The following is a 15599-nucleotide window of genomic DNA, read 5'->3' as shown; positions in this document are numbered from 1 at the left end:
AGACAATAGGCATTCGTTCCAGGGAATTCAACAGAAATCAGGAAAAAAAATAGATAAGAAATTTCCAACCAGCCTATGAAAGGAGGAGTTGCAGACCCACAGGGCAACATTTTATTTCATTTCCCCCCACTCTGCCTGTGTGTGTTAATGAATTTAATCTGGCTTTTGTCCCCCACTTCCAGCAATCACTCCTAAGATATCTTGCCTCATAGGAGTATCTTTGCTTTCCTGGGGGCCTCTGTTCACCATTAATGGGCCAATAATGGGCTTCCCAGGTTGCGCTAGTGGTAAAGAACCCATCTGCCAATGCAGGAGACATAAGAAACTCGGGATCAATCCCTGGGTTGGGAAGATCCCCTGGAGAAGGAAATGGCAACCCACTCCAGTATTCTTGCCTGCAGAATCCCCATGGACAGAAGACCTTGGTGGGCTACAGTCCATGAGGTTGTAAAGAGTCAGACATGACTGAAGTGACTGAGCACGCAATGTGATATAGGGTGGGGAACAGCTCACCTGGAAGGCTCAGGGTGGGGCTGGCTGGGCCAGAAGGACCAACCTCTTGATTCAGGGTGGGGGGCAAGGGTATCGGTGGAGACTGAGGCCAATGATGCAGGAAATCAATCATCAATCAAAAATCAGTTGACTGGAGGCCTACCCAGTAAGGGCATGGGACACTGAGGTGCAGGAGAGCACTCTACCGGGAGGGCACTCCTCCTCAGGTACTTTCCTAGGACTCTGCCTGGGCATCTCCTCCTTTGGTTGATCTCAACCTGCATCTCTTCCATGAAAAAATGAAACCGAATCCTGAGGATCATACCTCTCATGAGCTCTGTGATTCCTTAAGGAGAATCAGCAACTTGGGGTGGTCCTGGGGGCCCCCAACCTGCAACTGAATGAGGCCTTGAGTCCTTTGACTTTGGCTTCCCAGGTGGCGCTAGTGGGGAAGAATCCACCTGCCAATGCAGGAGCCATGAGAGACTTGGGTTCGATCCCTGGGTCAGGAAGATCTCCTGGAAGAGCATGGCAACCTATTCCAGTGTTCTTGCCTGGGAAATCCCACAGATAGAGGAGCCTGGCTGGGTAGAGTCAGACACAACTGATCATGCATACACACTGAACTCTCCAGGACGTGTTCGTGTGTGTGTGTGTGTGTGTGTGTGTGTGTGTGTGTGTGTGTGTGGAAGGGAGGACAGAGATGAGTTTCTGTCCCAACCTGGATCCGATACAGATCTGCCTTCTGGAATATGGAAGTTAGTGATCCTGGGACTGGCAACTCCAACAGAAAAGATCATCCCCACCTTTTCACCTCTAAGCTCGTGCCAACTGCATTAGCTTGAAACGTTCCCAGATTTCCAGATGGTTCAGTCATAAAAGACTCAATAAGGCATAAACCTTCTGAGCTGCTCCCTGTCCACAAGCCAGCACCCCACAAACTGAGACGTGTTTGGAGACCAGACAACAAAACAGGTTCCCCCTCCCGTTTTGTGCCCAGACTGAAAAGAGGGTTGGCTCAAGGCAGGAGGGGAGCCCACGGCCGGGTGAGACAGGTGAGACTGCAGAGAACCGGGCAGCCAGCCAGCCATGGCCGAGGCACCCCTGAGAAGCAAGGTTATGTCCACGACATCGGCTCACACCTGCTAGCTGCTGAGCAGGAGCCACAGGTAACCCTGGCTGTACCACTTCAATCTGTGCACGGTAACACTTACCCGGCACTGAACTGCCTCAGAATGCAGGGACCTGAATCTGCTCTGGATGGTTAGGAAGCAGCATGACGGGGACACCAGCGCAGGCGGGGATGCGAGGAGGCAGATGCCCTTCAAGGACATGGGGATTCCTGCGGGCACAGGAGCCAGCTGGTGTGGGCAGGGCGGCCACGTGTCACTGTACTCCCTGTGCCCACGGATCAGGGAAGACCCCGCTCACCAGCGTGGGGTGGGGGCCCTTTTGGCATCCCTTAGGACCCCTGCAGACTCATGCAGGTTATGTTTCTGTGAATAAACCCCCTCCCCTATCGAGTAACTTTCTCCCTCTCTGAGTCTGGCCACCAGCCACTGGGAAGGGGAAACAGACGAGGTCCCAGAGACCTTGTTTCCAAGCTGCTGGTGCAAAACCTCCCTGCCCCACCCACATCACTGAGCAAACCTGCATATGCACGGCTTTCAAGTCTTTCTAGAGGCTGAGGGTATCTGGAAGGAAGGCTTCACAAACTGCAGTCCTGGGTCCCCCCACCCCACCCCAGGCAGGCACTCCCATCGCCCTGCTGCCCCTCAGAGGGCCTTCATCACCTTTCCCGACAGCAGGGGCGGGGGTGGCACCTTGAAACCTCTCTGCAGCCCAGGCGGAACTTGGTGGACCTGGACTCCGATGAAATTTAGCCCCTTGAGACCCAGACTTGAGGTCAACTGTTTCCCGTGCTAACTGACTCCGTGTCCAACCAGAATGTGATGTCAGTGAGAACCACAGTCACCACCAGCCTCTCCTGGTGGCCTTCCCCATATCACGTTGGAAAAGCAGGATCCTGTGATGCTCAGGCTGGGATGCAGGCAATGCCCAGAACTCAGCACCTTATAAGCGTATTAACCCCACGCTTAGCCCACACACAACCACACAGCGAGGAGGGAGAAAGCACTGAGCTAACAATGCAAATTCACACCTTTGGCAGCTATTCCTAATGTGTCACTGACGTTTGTTTAGCCAAACGAGCTGAGGGGGCGATGGAAGACACCTGGGAGCGAAAGCCAGGAGTAAATCTGCGGCGACAGACGAATTCACACTTTCCCTCCTGGCCTGAGCATCCCCGTTAAATGTGACCATGAGCTAAGGTCCACGACCCCCACCCTGGCCCAAGGGCCTGGAGCTCTCAGAATAGACCTTTTCTCCTTTGTGTCTTCCTTCCTGCTGGCCCAAAGGTCCTCATAAAACAGCACTTTCTCTGTCTTACTGGAAATTTAGCCTTTTCCAGGCTCTGCAAATCCCTGGGTTTTTACTCAAAGGCCATGATCACTGTGATGCCCATGCCCAGCGAACAGCTTTGTCCCAACACAGCCAACTAGAACTTCCAGGCCAGGACACAGTCCTAAATGTCCCACTTGGATTGTGGTTCCATTAATACCCTCGGGCAGTGTGCTCCACGTGTTGTCAAGGTAAATGGGGATCACAGCAGTTCTCAAAGCAGCAGCTTGGTGGTACCTCTGCCCTGGCTTGCAGTAAACGTCTGCGGTTCCCCGAGATCCCAAGCCCCCTAGCTTCACGGGAGCCCCCCACCCCTTACAGCTGTCAGCCGAGCTGTGTGATGTGGACACAGTATTTCTTACAGCGCTGAAGTGCGGTACACACACAGAGCTCTGTAAATGTTGGATGAATGAAACGAATGGTACCGATGGCAGTTACAGTGCGATCGGAAGGCCTCCGGGGACCAGCCCTGGCTGATCCTGATGAATTTCTAGCCATTTGATGTCGATGCAACTGGAGGCATCAGGAGGATTTTGCCTCATATACATTTACATCCTGACTACTTCCTAAGACGATTCAGAGTTGCTAGCAGTAAAAACAGAAGCACAGTTAGATTTTTTTTAGAACACACACATGATTAATTGAAGATAAAAGACAGCAGCCCAGCATGGAAAGCCAAGTGAACAAGGAAAAACAAGATCAAGAAATTCTGAATAAGGACGCCTCCAAGTTTCCTGTCAGGGAGGAAAAGAGAAGTGGGGAACAGCCATGAGCTGGGGTAGGGCGCCCTCACACAGGTCTCTCCGTGGATCCTGAATTTGCTGAAATGTGAACTTGTGTAATAGACCCACCGTTGACCCCTCTTCCCAGTAGTTTGTAGGGGATTTGAAGCAGAAAATGACCTCTTATTCTCAAAGGCTTTAATGTCACAGACTGATTAGCCTGCAAAGCAGCTGATGGAAGCTGCACTGATATTTAACTACCAGCAAGACCTTATATAGGGCATCCCTGGGCTCCCACACCCACAGATTGTTGTTCAGTCATTTGGTCATGTCTGACTCTTTGCAACCCTGTGGAATGCAGCATGCCAGGCTTTCCCGACCTTCACCATCACCAGGAGTTTGCTCAAACTCATGTCCATTGAGTGGGTGGTACCATCCAACTATCTCATCCTCTGTTGTCCCCTTCCCCTCCTGCCCTCAGTCTTTCCCAACATCAGGGTCTTTCCCAGTGAGTCGGCTCTTTGCATCCAGCATCACCTCCTCCAGAAAGCCTTCCCTGACCATCCTGCCTCCACAGAGACTGTTTTCTGCACAACACTAGTGGCCCTTTGGAACTTGTTGGCACTTTATCTGCTCACAGGAGGTATGTGCACCTCTTGTGAGCCCTGCAGGACTCTGAGCCTGCACCTCCTTGTTAGTCTTCATGTCCTGAAGCTGCCTGGTGCCTGGTAGGACCTTGGCAAATTTGCGTGTAATTGACTCGTTCAAGGAATTAGACGGCTGCACAGCTGTAGCGCTGTGATTGTTCAACTGAGTCAGGCAGGAGAGGTGAGCTACTAAGGAAACTGTCTTTCAGGTCAATCAAAACGTTAAAAATCAGGCTGTGAGCTTTTTCTTTTTTCTAATCACTGCTGAAAGTTATCACATTTTTTTTCCTTCGTAGGCTTTTAAAAGAGAATTTTTAGGCTCACAGAAAAATTGAGGGGAATGCACAGAGATTTTCCACGTACCTCCCACCATCAGCATCCCCACCTGAGGGACACATTTTTTACAATACATGAACCTAGGCTGACATGTCATTATCACCCAAAGTCTACAGTTTACATTAAGCCTCACTCTCGGTGCTGTACATTCTATGGATTTGGACAAGTTTATAATGATAACGGGGTTCCCTGGTGGCTCAGCTGGTAAAGAATCAGCCTGCAATGTAGGAGACGAGGATTCGATCCCTGGGTCAGAAAGATCCCCTGGAGAAGAGACAGGTTCCCCACTCCAGTATTCTTGGGCTTCCTGGTGTCTCAGATGGTAAAAAAAATCTGCCTGCAATGCGGGAGACCTGGGTTCAATCCCTGGGTTGGGAAGATCCTCTGGAGAAGGGAACAGCAAGCCACTCCAGTATTCTGGCCTGGAGAATTCCATGGACAGAGGAGCCTGACAGGCTACAGAGTTCATGGGGTCATAGAGTCAGACATGACTGAGCGACTTCCACTTTCGTAATGATACGGGCTTCCCTGGTGGCTCAGACGGTAAAGAATCCGCCTGCAAAGCAGGAAATGTGGATTCAATCACTGAGTCAAAAAGATCCCCTGGAGAAGGAAATGGTTACCCACTCAGTATTCTAGCCTGGAGAACTCCATGGACAGCGGAGCCTGCAGGCTACAAAGTCCATGGGGTCACAAAGAGTCAGACACAACTGAGCAACTAACAGTTTTCACTCTTTTTTCATAATGACACGCAGCCATCGCGATGATATTGTACAGAGTATTTTCAGAGCCCTAAAAATACTCTATGCTCTGCCTACTCATCTGTCCCCTCCCCAAGCCCCTGGCAACCACTCATCTTTTCACTGTCTCCATAGTTTTGCCTTTTCCAGAATGTTATATTGTGGGAACCACACAGTATGCAGCCTTTCAGATTGGCTTCTTTCACTTGGTAAAATGCATTTAAAGCATCTTCCTTGTCTTTTCAAGGCTTGGGAGCGCATTTCTTTTTAAACACTAAATAATACTCCATTGTCTGGACGCACTGTAGTTTATTATCCATTCACCTCCAGAAGGACATCTTGGTTGCTTCCAGGTTTTAGTGATTGTGAATAAAACTGACATAAACATCATGTGCAGACTGAGTGTGGACACAGGCTTTCAGCTCCTCTGGGTAACTACCAAGGAGCATGGTTGCTGGGACGGATGCTAAGACTCTGTCTGGGTTTGTTGGAACCTGCCCAGCTGTTTTCCAGCGGCTGCACTGTGCTTCAATCCCTCCAGGAACGAATGAGAGTTCTTGCTGCTCCACGACCTACTGTGAGGTTGTTTTTTTTTTTTTTTTTTCCATCTTTCTTTTAAATATAAAGGGTCAGGGTATCAGAGACAACCCCTCATCATATAGGCCAGTATCTGCTGGGAGTAACTAGACACACTCCAGATTAGGGGTGGCCTCAGTTAATGAACCGACAGACTGCTAATCAGTGGAAAATTCTCTTCTGATTTCTCGCCTGCCCTGTGGTGTTCATAAAATGCAGATACTGAGCTGTGGACACACAGGTGTTTCAGCAGTGAGACTGTGTCTTCGTTGAGAAGACAAAGTTTCCTTGGGATCTTCCATCCTCAGCTTCTTCTGATGCTTCATCACCACCATCTATCTTTTGTTCAGTGCTTCCCGAGTCCCTGCCAGCATGTCCCAGCCACGGGCCAGGGTCCTAGGACATCGTTGTGAGCAGGACACAGTCCCTGCCTTCAGGGAGCTTGCGATCCACCTGGGGGACCAACCACCAACGAGAACCAGCATCCTGCCATCATGAGACACCCCTCTCAGGGCCCCTAACCCTGAAAGGGCAGGGGGTACAGCCGTTGAGCAAGAAAAAGAGACACCAAGGGCGCCGAGGAACCCAGAAGGATGCTCCAAGACATGATTTTGATTCTGTGTTCTCTGTGTGCCTTCCAGGATGGATCACATCCTGAAATGGCAGCTGGGGAGGTGGGGAGAGCAGAGAGTCCAAGCACGGCTCCTCCACCAGGGCAGAGCCTCAGGAAGGGTGACCCTCTGCCCAGGTGGGGGCTCCTCCATGATTCCTCCTGGGGAACCTGAGAGGTGCTTGGGTCCTGGAGGAAGAGGTGACTCCTGATCCACTCCCACTCTCCAAGGAGTCTTACCTGACCCCGCGTGGGTCTGACATCCCAGCTGCTGCCCCTGTGTGGCTTCTCCCTGTGGCCTCTTGCTCCAACACAGACTGATGGCTCCTTGTGTGATTATTCCACCAGTGCCCAACCCCCTGCAGGGCCAAAACACTAAAAGGCAGGCTCCGTATGAGCTCACCACCACTGCCACCCCAGGCCCAGCTTGCTGCCGGCCACGAGAGAAGCTCAGCAGACACATGGAGTGAGCAAGTGCAGGTGTGTGCCATGTGGTGCTCCCAGAGAGAGGGCAGAGCCAGCTGGCACCGTGTCCTGGAGCAAGAGTGCATGATGCTAAAAAACAATTGGCAGACTGACTTCCAGTGGTTAAGACGCCAAGCTCCCAAAGCGAAGGGCACAGGTTCAATCCCTGGTCGGGGAACTAAGATCCCACATGCCCCCACAGCATGACCAAAAAAAAAACCCAATTGGCAGACTTAATTTGGGGGTTTGAGGGGGAACATTTAGTAATGTCCCCCAACCAAGAAACTGAATCTGAGTTGAGCTTTAAGGAATGAATTTGCTGAACACAATGGGTGGGGGCTGGGGAGAAACTTTTCCAGGTGGAAAGAACAGAGCATGCAGGGCGGGGGCACACAGGGGAGTGGGGTGCACAGCAGAGCAGGAGGGGGTGTACAGCAGGGCTAAATGGATCCAGACAGGGAGCAGCGGTGGGCAACCTCACAGCGCCTCCTGTGCACTTATTCAACCAACACTCATTGAGTAGCCGCTGAGCCAGGCACTGTGCTGGGCCATGCAGGTCAATTAGGACTGTTGGTCTTCATTCTAGAAGCGGTGAGAAAGAGCTGAAGAGCATTAGCAGAGGGGCAGGTCACCGTGGATCAACGACCATTCTGGCTGCCAAAGCAAGAGGAGAAGGGAGACGGGGAAAGTTCACTGAAGGACTCGGGCAGTAAGGGCCTTGGGGTCAGGCCTGAGCGGCTGGGCGGCTGGAAGTACCACTCACACAGACTAGGGGAAGGAGCGCGGTGAGGGAAGAGCTGAATGTGTCAGCAACAAGAGCCCAAGAGCACCTTAGGGAGGTTAAACCAGGGTGACACTGAGAGGATGTGGTCCAGCTCATCTCAACTGACATTAACCATAACCACCTGGAGCCAAACACTGGCTTGTGACCATCAACCCCAGGTTAATGAGAACTCAGAGCCCTTAAGGAGCCCGAAGTAGAACCATAGAACCTAGCTTATTATGAAACCCACTCCAGTGAAAATGGGACGTTCATGCTCAGTCCTGTCTGACTCTTTGCAACTCCATGGGATTTCCCAGGCAAGAATACTGAAGTGCGTTGCCATTTCCCTCTCCAAGGGATCTTCCCCACCCAGGGATCAAACCTCCATCTCTTGTGTCTCCTGCATTGGCAGGGGAAATTTTTACCATTGTGACATCTGGGAAGCCTGAAAATGGGACAGGTTAGGTATTTAACACTGTATCACTTTGCTTCTTTCTTAGCAGCTGACAGTGATTATGTTCGCTTCCTCTTCAAATGGATTTCCTGCCAGTCTGCATTAGTCTTTTTTCCCTTCCCTGTGCACCATGGGGAATAACCCAGTGAGAAGCAGGGGACTGGGAAGGAAGACGGACAGGCCAGGTGGGTTAGCTTGTGCAGGAGTGTGCAGTGTGTACCCTAGGACTTGATGCACCGCGGAAGGCAAAGCCCCAAGTGCAGTCTATGGGAAGGGGCTCCCCCTAATAACAAAAGTCAGATTTCTAAAGACTAGACAGTCTGCAGGGCTTTTTGGAGGATCCTGAGGGACCCTGCTTTTTATGTACTCAAAACGGGCATCGACTGTTTTTCCAGGCTTCGGGGGTCATTCCGTCACAGCAGAGCATGAAACCTTTGGCAGAGCCAGGGGACCACATGAGTGAGGGTCCCTCGAGCGGTACACACGTCAACCTTTACACTTTTAAGTGCAAAATCGAATGTTTCTGATAAAACTGCCTGATGTAAATGTTCTCAGCTGTTAGAATAATAATAACAAAAGTACACAGCACAGTCGTTTATTCTGCGTCCCTGATGAGAAGGTGGGCGGTTCCCGGAAGGAGCCTCTCGCGGGCACAGAGGCTGGTGTCTCCCGGCTCTGGAGGCCCGAAAACCCGGCAGACTTCAGCCTCGTCCGTGGACCTGGCCCCGTGGCGCCGACGCCCGCGCCCGAGACCCGGGACCCAGAAGGCAGGTTCCCGCCCGTCGGCCGCCGCTAGGTGGTGCGGCCTAGCGCGGGGGGCTCCACCCGGGAGCTCCACCCGAGGGTGGCCGCCCCGGAGCTCGCGGCAGGAGAGGCCGCCGCCTTCCGAGCCCCCGCGATCGGGCTCGCCGTGCAGCCCCGGGCCCGCCCCGCCCCGCCCCGCCCCCGGCGGCGGGCAGTGCGAACACGGCCGGAGACGGCCTCGCGGGCCCACTTCCAGGGACTGTAGCATCGCGCCCGGAGCCCAGAAGACAGGGCCGGCACCGGGGAAATTCAGCTGCCCGACTCGCATGGAAGAGACCACCGCGCAGGACCTTCCCGCCCACCTCCACGCTCGTGGCCAGGGACAGCAGCCAGGGTCCCTCAACCTGGTCGCCACCGCCCCACTTAAACATGGAGACCGCAGAAACGGAGGCGCCCCTTATAATCATGGCCGCCGCCCCACTTAAACATGGCGGCTGGAGAAACCGCAAGGGAGGAGCCCTTCACAAACATGGCCGTCTCCCCGCCCATACGTAAAACGCCGACTCTGTTGGGTCACATACCTGGGGACGCCGAGCTGTGATTGGCCAGTCTTCTGGTGGCGTCACACGCCGCGGCGCGAGCCAAGGGCCGCCGGATCTCTTCTCCGGTGGAAAGGATTAGGCTGGGCGCGGGGCCTTGGCTGCGGGGCTGGGAGCGGCAACGCGCCGCTCACACTCATGAGGAGCCGGAAGGTGAGGGGGGCGGAGGCCGCGTGGGAGCTGAGGCTGAGCCACTGGACGCCTCGGAAGGAGGGGGGAGGGGTCTACGCCTGTGTCTCGACCCCCGGAAGGGGTCTCCCAGGCCACGCCCCCCGGGAGGGGGGGTTCTCTCAGGCCACGCCCTTAGCCCCCTCCCCCCCCGCCCCCCCCCACACACAGAAGCACACACCAGACACACAGGCCCACGTACCCTACACCCCCCGGCTGGAGGGCTCTGAGAAGGATGTTCCCAGACAAAGTTCTGGAACGGGGGGCTCCCTCTCCAGAGCTAGTCTGAACCCCCGATACTCTGACGCTGCCCGGCCCGGAATCTGTCTGCCCAAGTTGGGGCACACGACGAGGGGTCCACCCCGGAGGGTGGAGAGAATTGAGGGGCGGTAGCTCCTGGTACTGGTTGCCGTCGGGCGGTCTAGGGCCCGGGACTGGATACGCCCTGCCTATGGAGGTGGGCCTCTTGGGGATGGGAGCCGCACCTGGGCTCTCCTGCTCTGTTCTCCTTTTTATTGTTTGTACCTTTGACTCCAAAGTGGATCTCCTGAAGACCCCATGTGGATGGCACTTTCCCAGTCTGACTTCCCTGCCTTGTGATGGACTGTTTAGCTCCGCCGCTTGGGGATTCCCAAGAATCCTCCTGCAATGCAGGAGGCGCGGGTTCCATCCCTAAGTGGGTAAGATCCCCTGGAGGAGGAGATGGCAACACACTGCAGTATTATTGCCTGGAGAATCCCATGGACAGAGGAGCCTAGAAAGAGTCGGACACGACTGAGTGAGCTCTTGCTGTTTGCAAGATCTTCCATAGTCCTTGAGTTGCAGCATTTGTAGTGTTGCATCTGACTGTAGATCTCTTTGCAGTTATCCTACTTGAAATTCAGTTATTTGAGATTGCTGGGTTTGTACATTGTTCTTCAATAAATTTGGGAAGTTTTCAGCCCTTATTTTTTCCAATATTTTTTGTACTCCTTTCTTCCTGGTACTCCCATTACATGTATGATGGTTCATTTAGTGGTCTCTGAGGCTCTCTCCATTCTATTTCATCCTTAATTCTCTTTGTTTTTCCGTTTGTGTAACCTAGCAATCTATCTTCAAGTTCTCTTATTCTTCTGGTCCATATCTATTCTTGAGCACTGCCCACTCCAAACCCACCAGTGAATTTTTAATTTCAGCTATTGTAATTTTCAACTCCTGAGTTCCCATTTGGTTTTTTTATAATGTCTGTTTTTTTTTTTTTATTGATAATCTCTTATTTGGTATGAAGTCATTAAATCTTTAATCATGGTTTCTCTTAGTTCTTGAACATGTTTAAAATGGCTAGCTTGAAGTTCTTCTTTGATAAATCCCGCATCTGATCACTGTCACAGGCAGTTTCTTTTACTTGCAATTATTCTAGTGTTTGGGTCTACATTCCTGTTTCTTTGCATGCTTCCTAATTTTCTGTTGAAAACTGGACATTTTAGATACTATAGCAACTCTGGGTACTGGGTCCGCCACCCCTGCCCTGAGTGGTAACAAGCCCTCTGAGGAGCGGTTGCACCCTAGTATTTTAAGGACTATGTAGAAAGCACCTAGACGCACCTTGCTGCTACTGGAGGGCCTACACAGCACACACCCCAGAACCCAGCAGGGTCTTGGCTCAGTCCCCCTGACAAGCCACCAGGGCTTTCATGTGGTAACTCTGGTGGCAGAGCAGGGAGAGGGGCTCCAATGAGTGTGTGACCCAAGCAGGGTTCTCTCCCGAGTTTGAAGTGGGAGTGCTGCTCCTTTTAAGGCTGTTCAGCACGAGCAGAACCTGAGCATCAACACTTGGGTGATGGCAGCTGTCATGAGGGCCAGTCCATTTCCCTCACACCCCACCTTGAGAAAGCCAGTGTGACCCGGGATCAATACGTTTGGAGTTGGACTCTTAACTGTGAGACCTATTGGCGTCATGTCTGGGGCTCTAAAGAGCTCCAGTGCCACTGTCCTTTATGTCTCAGTGCAGAAAAGAATTCAGCAAGAGCAAAGTGATGGATAAGAAGTGATTATTAGAATGGATGCTTGTGCGGTTTACGAGTGGGTGGAAGAGGGGGTGTTGTACCCTGAGAACTTAGGCTTTAGTTTCATAATCAAAGGAAAAGTGGACAGGGAGAGAAGAACTTTGTCTTCCTTGAGTAGACATCATGCTTCCATCATCAGCTCCTCCTCCAGGCTGAGCAGGGGAGTTTTCTTGTCCCTATATGGTCAAGCAAGGTCCACAAATTATTGTTTTGTGTATGCAGAGAGCACATCCTAGGGATCGTTACCTTACTGAGCTCACTGGGCAGGACATGGGGCTCACGTCACCACTGTTTTATTGTCTGGGGGCACGTCTTATACTTCTGTCTCATGGTTTTGTTGCTAAGCAAGCCTGCTTTCTCGAGTAATTGCTGACTTAACGGGGGTCTTTTCCGTATTTTTTCCATTTACAATCTCCTAGTGGGATTCTCCAGGCAAGGATACTGGAGTGGGTTGCCATGCCTTCCTCCAGGGGATCTTCCCAACCCAGGGATCCAACCTGTATCTCTTATGTCTAAGGCTCTGCGGGTGGGGGTGGGGGTGGGGCGGGGCAGGGATGGATGAGAAGCTGCTGTTAAAGGTTTCTCAAGGAGCTTGTGTGATTTCTGATCTCTCCTCCACTTTGGCACGTGTTGCCCCCCATCCAGCTGGTCGGTGTCTCCAGGTCTCGATTACGGTGACTGGGGGCTGTCTAGCTTGCCCTCCACGACTCCCTCCTCCCAGTCACCCACCTCTCTCACTTTCAAGTTCTCACCTGAGCTTTCGTGTGTTGTTTGCTAAGTGTCTAAGTGTCCCCATCCTGGAACAGAGAAAGCAGTTAGTGAAGAAGCGGGTGAGACTCACATAAAGCCCGGTCTCATCTTCATTTTGACAGACGTGCAGGTTGTTGGCTCCAGGGAAGCTGAGGGATGCCCGGGGCGGGAACTCCCTTGTCATCTTTGCTGCTTTTCTGAAAACCTAAAATTACTCTTAAGTAAAATGATTGTAAAGTAATTAACCTCCAATTAAAATAAATAAATTTAAATTTAAAAAAAAGGAATAACAGTGGTAATACTGATTAAAAAAAGAAATGATTGTAAGCTTTATTGTTTTAATTAATCTTTTCCTTATTACTAGAAGACTTGATTTGCCTTCTTAGCGAGGTGGCGGTGGGGTGGTTTGTCAGCATCGAGGTCTGTCCACCAGCAGCTGGAGCGCCTTCAAGCCAATGAGATTGGGACCCCTCCCCTGAGATTTCAAGGAGGGGGCATGGAGGGGTGTCTTTTGCTTTTTTTGCTTTTTACCAAGAACTCGGGACACCCTGTAAAAGTTCAAGAACCTTCTGAGCAGGGACACAGGCTGCTGTCTTTCCACAGTCAGTAAAAACATGGGGGCGGGAGGGGCCGTCTCTGAGTCTCTGACTGGCCTCTGTTCTGGCTCAGCTGGCAGGTGGAGTGCGGTCCTCAGCGCGCCTCCGAGCCCGGAGCTGCTCAGCTGCGTCAGCCTCAGCCCAGGATACCCACGTCACCACGTCTGCCCAGACAGCATGTCAGGTGAGCCTCACCCCTCAGAGACAGGACTGGATGGAGTGTCTACCTTTCCATGAGACATGTTGCATTAGAAAGCCTGGGGCGAGGCCAACAGACCAGCATGAAGGTCACGGTGCTGGGACCGTGGGAGGATCCACCTCAGGGCTTGTGCTGCCCTCTGAGGGCAGTGGGCTCAGCAGCCTCTGCCAGGCAGCCTGAGCGACGTGGGCACGGGCTGTGCTGCTCCCCACTGTGGGCAGGTGAGGAGGGAGGGGGCCCGTGTCTGCCGTCCAGGGTCTTGCAGGCTTGGCAGCCAGGCAGCCCCAGCTCCTGGAGCTGCTCCCTGAGCCACAGCCTGGGGTCTGGCTGGACTGGGTCTCACAGCTGCACCGGCCCATATCTCCCAGGGCACTGCTCCTTAAAGCTGCGCTGAGTCAAGTCCCGTTCCTGCGCCCGGGACACAGAGCTCTGTCTCCTGGGAGCCCACGTCCCAGCAGAGACAAATGGAAACTGGTTCTTGGGTTGTCGTTTCACTTGTCACAGCACCCTTCGGGGGCAGCACTGGGCATGTCTGGACTCTCTCCCAGCCATCCATCTGGACGCTGCCCCTTCACTGGAAACCATGAAAGGACCCTGTCCTCGAAGCTGTGGTTCCAGCAGGGACACTGTCGGCCAGGAGCAGGACAGACAGCCTCCAGGGTTGAGGCGTGTTAATTATATGCCATCTGCTTTGTACCCCAAAACATGTCTGGTGTCCCCTTGCATGTTCTCTCCTGACAGACTCCCTCATCACACAAAGCCACCGACAGGCGGACGTCCAAGAAGTTCAAGTATGACAAAGGTCATCTTGTGAAGTCAGAACTCCAGAAACACCGGAGTGACAGCGCTGCCACGCCCTCCGAGACCCCGAGTACACACGAACCTTTGGCGTCGGCCGAGGATGGGGCCTCGCTTCTGGGAAAGGAAGCTGGCGGCTCCACTCCCCAGGGGACAGCTGGTCCCCTCCCAGGGCGCTGTGGAACCGAGAGCGATGCCAGCCCGGCAGAGACTGAGAACGAGCCACTCCCACCGAGACATGGGGCCCCTGTGGGAGGAGAGTCCAACGGTGGCTGCCCCGCTAGGGACGGGGCGGCACTGGACCTGGAGCAGGGCCCTGGGGCCCCACTGCTCATGGACGGCAGCGCCCTTCTGGACGACGATAGCAACCAGCCAATGCCTGTGAGCCGCTTCTTTGGAAATGTGGAGCTCATGCAGGTAAGGCCAGTGCTTCTCTCCCACTCAGGACGGGCATCCCCAGCAGACCGCACGCTGGGTCCTGACCTCTGTCCTCACGTGTGCACGCTGCTTGGTGCGGATCACACACAGTAAGAACTCTCACTGGGGAGGAGAGAGCAAAACAGATGCCAATTTGGGGCCCCACCCCCCTAAGTCCCAGAACTGATGCCCTGGTGAGTGCAGGTGTGGGCAGGCCTGGCCCTGTGTGCGTCTGGGCCCTGCTGTGCCGTAGGAAGTCGTGGCCGTGGCCTATGGTTCTCAGGGCAGCTGCCCACACTTGCCGGGCTGGCTCCTGCCTTTAACCCAGTGCCTCTCCTTCCCTCCATCATGCAGAGGGGAGTTGAGCCCACACGGGGCTGGAGCCAAGGGGTTTATGCCAGGTGTTTTCTTCCCTCCAAGGACCTCCCGCCAGTGTCTTCATCCTGCCCTTCCATGAGCAGACGCGAATTTAGGAAAATGCATTTCAGAGCCAAAGACGACGAGGAGGATGATGCCGATGGTGCGGAAACGTAGAGGGTGAGAGGCACACGCTGATTCTCTGCACGTCTAGTACCATTGACAATGATGATTTTGCAGATTACGGGGTTTATTCAAAACACGTCTCCAAGAGGACGTGCTCATAATCAGCACTCAGCGCTGACCCACACAGGTGGGCAGTCCCTGCGGGAGGCTGGTGCACGGGGGCTGAACGTCCTCAGGTATAAAGCTGCTGTTTCCACGGTGATGTGTTTTCTCCCATCTCTACACGTGGTGGTGGGTTGAGCAAACTTCTCTCATAAATGAGAGACATCTCTGTCAAGAAAACTCTTCACTCAAGCTCTCTACTTTTGATAACATGCAGGTTTATTTTCCATAATCAAAATTTGATCATTCTTATGACTGATTCAATGCCGGTTCTTAAAGAACTCTCCTTATTTCCATACACAAAGTTTATGTTTACCTTGGACATTTAGCAAAATCCATATGGAAAAGAAATAAAATATATTTTGAAAATGTT

The 15599-nt window shown here is 53.0% G+C and overlaps 1 protein-coding gene and 1 long non-coding RNA gene across 2 annotated transcripts in view; one reads left to right on the top strand and one right to left on the bottom strand.

Annotated features, from left to right (window-relative positions):
- The window catches only part of LOC147356541 (uncharacterized), a 24724-nt gene extending 14701 nt beyond the window's left edge, over nucleotides 1–10023 (bottom strand). The window contains exon 1 of the long non-coding RNA XR_015142789.1: nucleotides 9591–10023. This is a non-coding gene — a long non-coding RNA (uncharacterized LOC147356541). The remainder of the gene's footprint in view (nucleotides 1–9590) is intronic.
- On the top strand, nucleotides 9663–15599 carry C16H1orf174 (chromosome 16 C1orf174 homolog). The gene is made up of 4 exons (XM_086342610.1): nucleotides 9663–9761; nucleotides 13241–13351; nucleotides 14108–14581; nucleotides 15002–15599. The coding sequence occupies exons 1-4, from the start codon at nucleotides 9747–9749 to the stop codon at nucleotides 15113–15115; spliced, it is 714 nt and encodes a 237-aa protein (XP_086198736.1). The 5' UTR covers nucleotides 9663–9746; the 3' UTR covers nucleotides 15116–15599.

This window comes from Bos grunniens, chromosome 16 (assembly GCF_055505025.1).
Source record: "Bos grunniens cultivar Pamir isolate PY7600 chromosome 16, Bosgru_T2T1.0, whole genome shotgun sequence".
Lineage (NCBI taxonomy): Eukaryota > Metazoa > Chordata > Mammalia > Artiodactyla > Bovidae > Bos > Bos grunniens.
The sequence above is the reverse complement of the archived record's forward strand: the minus strand, read 5'-3'. Positions and strand labels throughout refer to the sequence as shown.

Bases quoted from the DNA above. Each gene is read 5' to 3' on its own strand.
- C16H1orf174 (XM_086342610.1), top strand. The intron at 13,352-14,107 runs GTGAGCCTCACC...CTCTCCTGACAG, and splicing joins CTGCCCAGACAGCATGTCAG to ACTCCCTCATCACACAAAGC. The intron at 14,582-15,001 runs GTAAGGCCAGTG...CTTCCCTCCAAG, and splicing joins GAAATGTGGAGCTCATGCAG to GACCTCCCGCCAGTGTCTTC.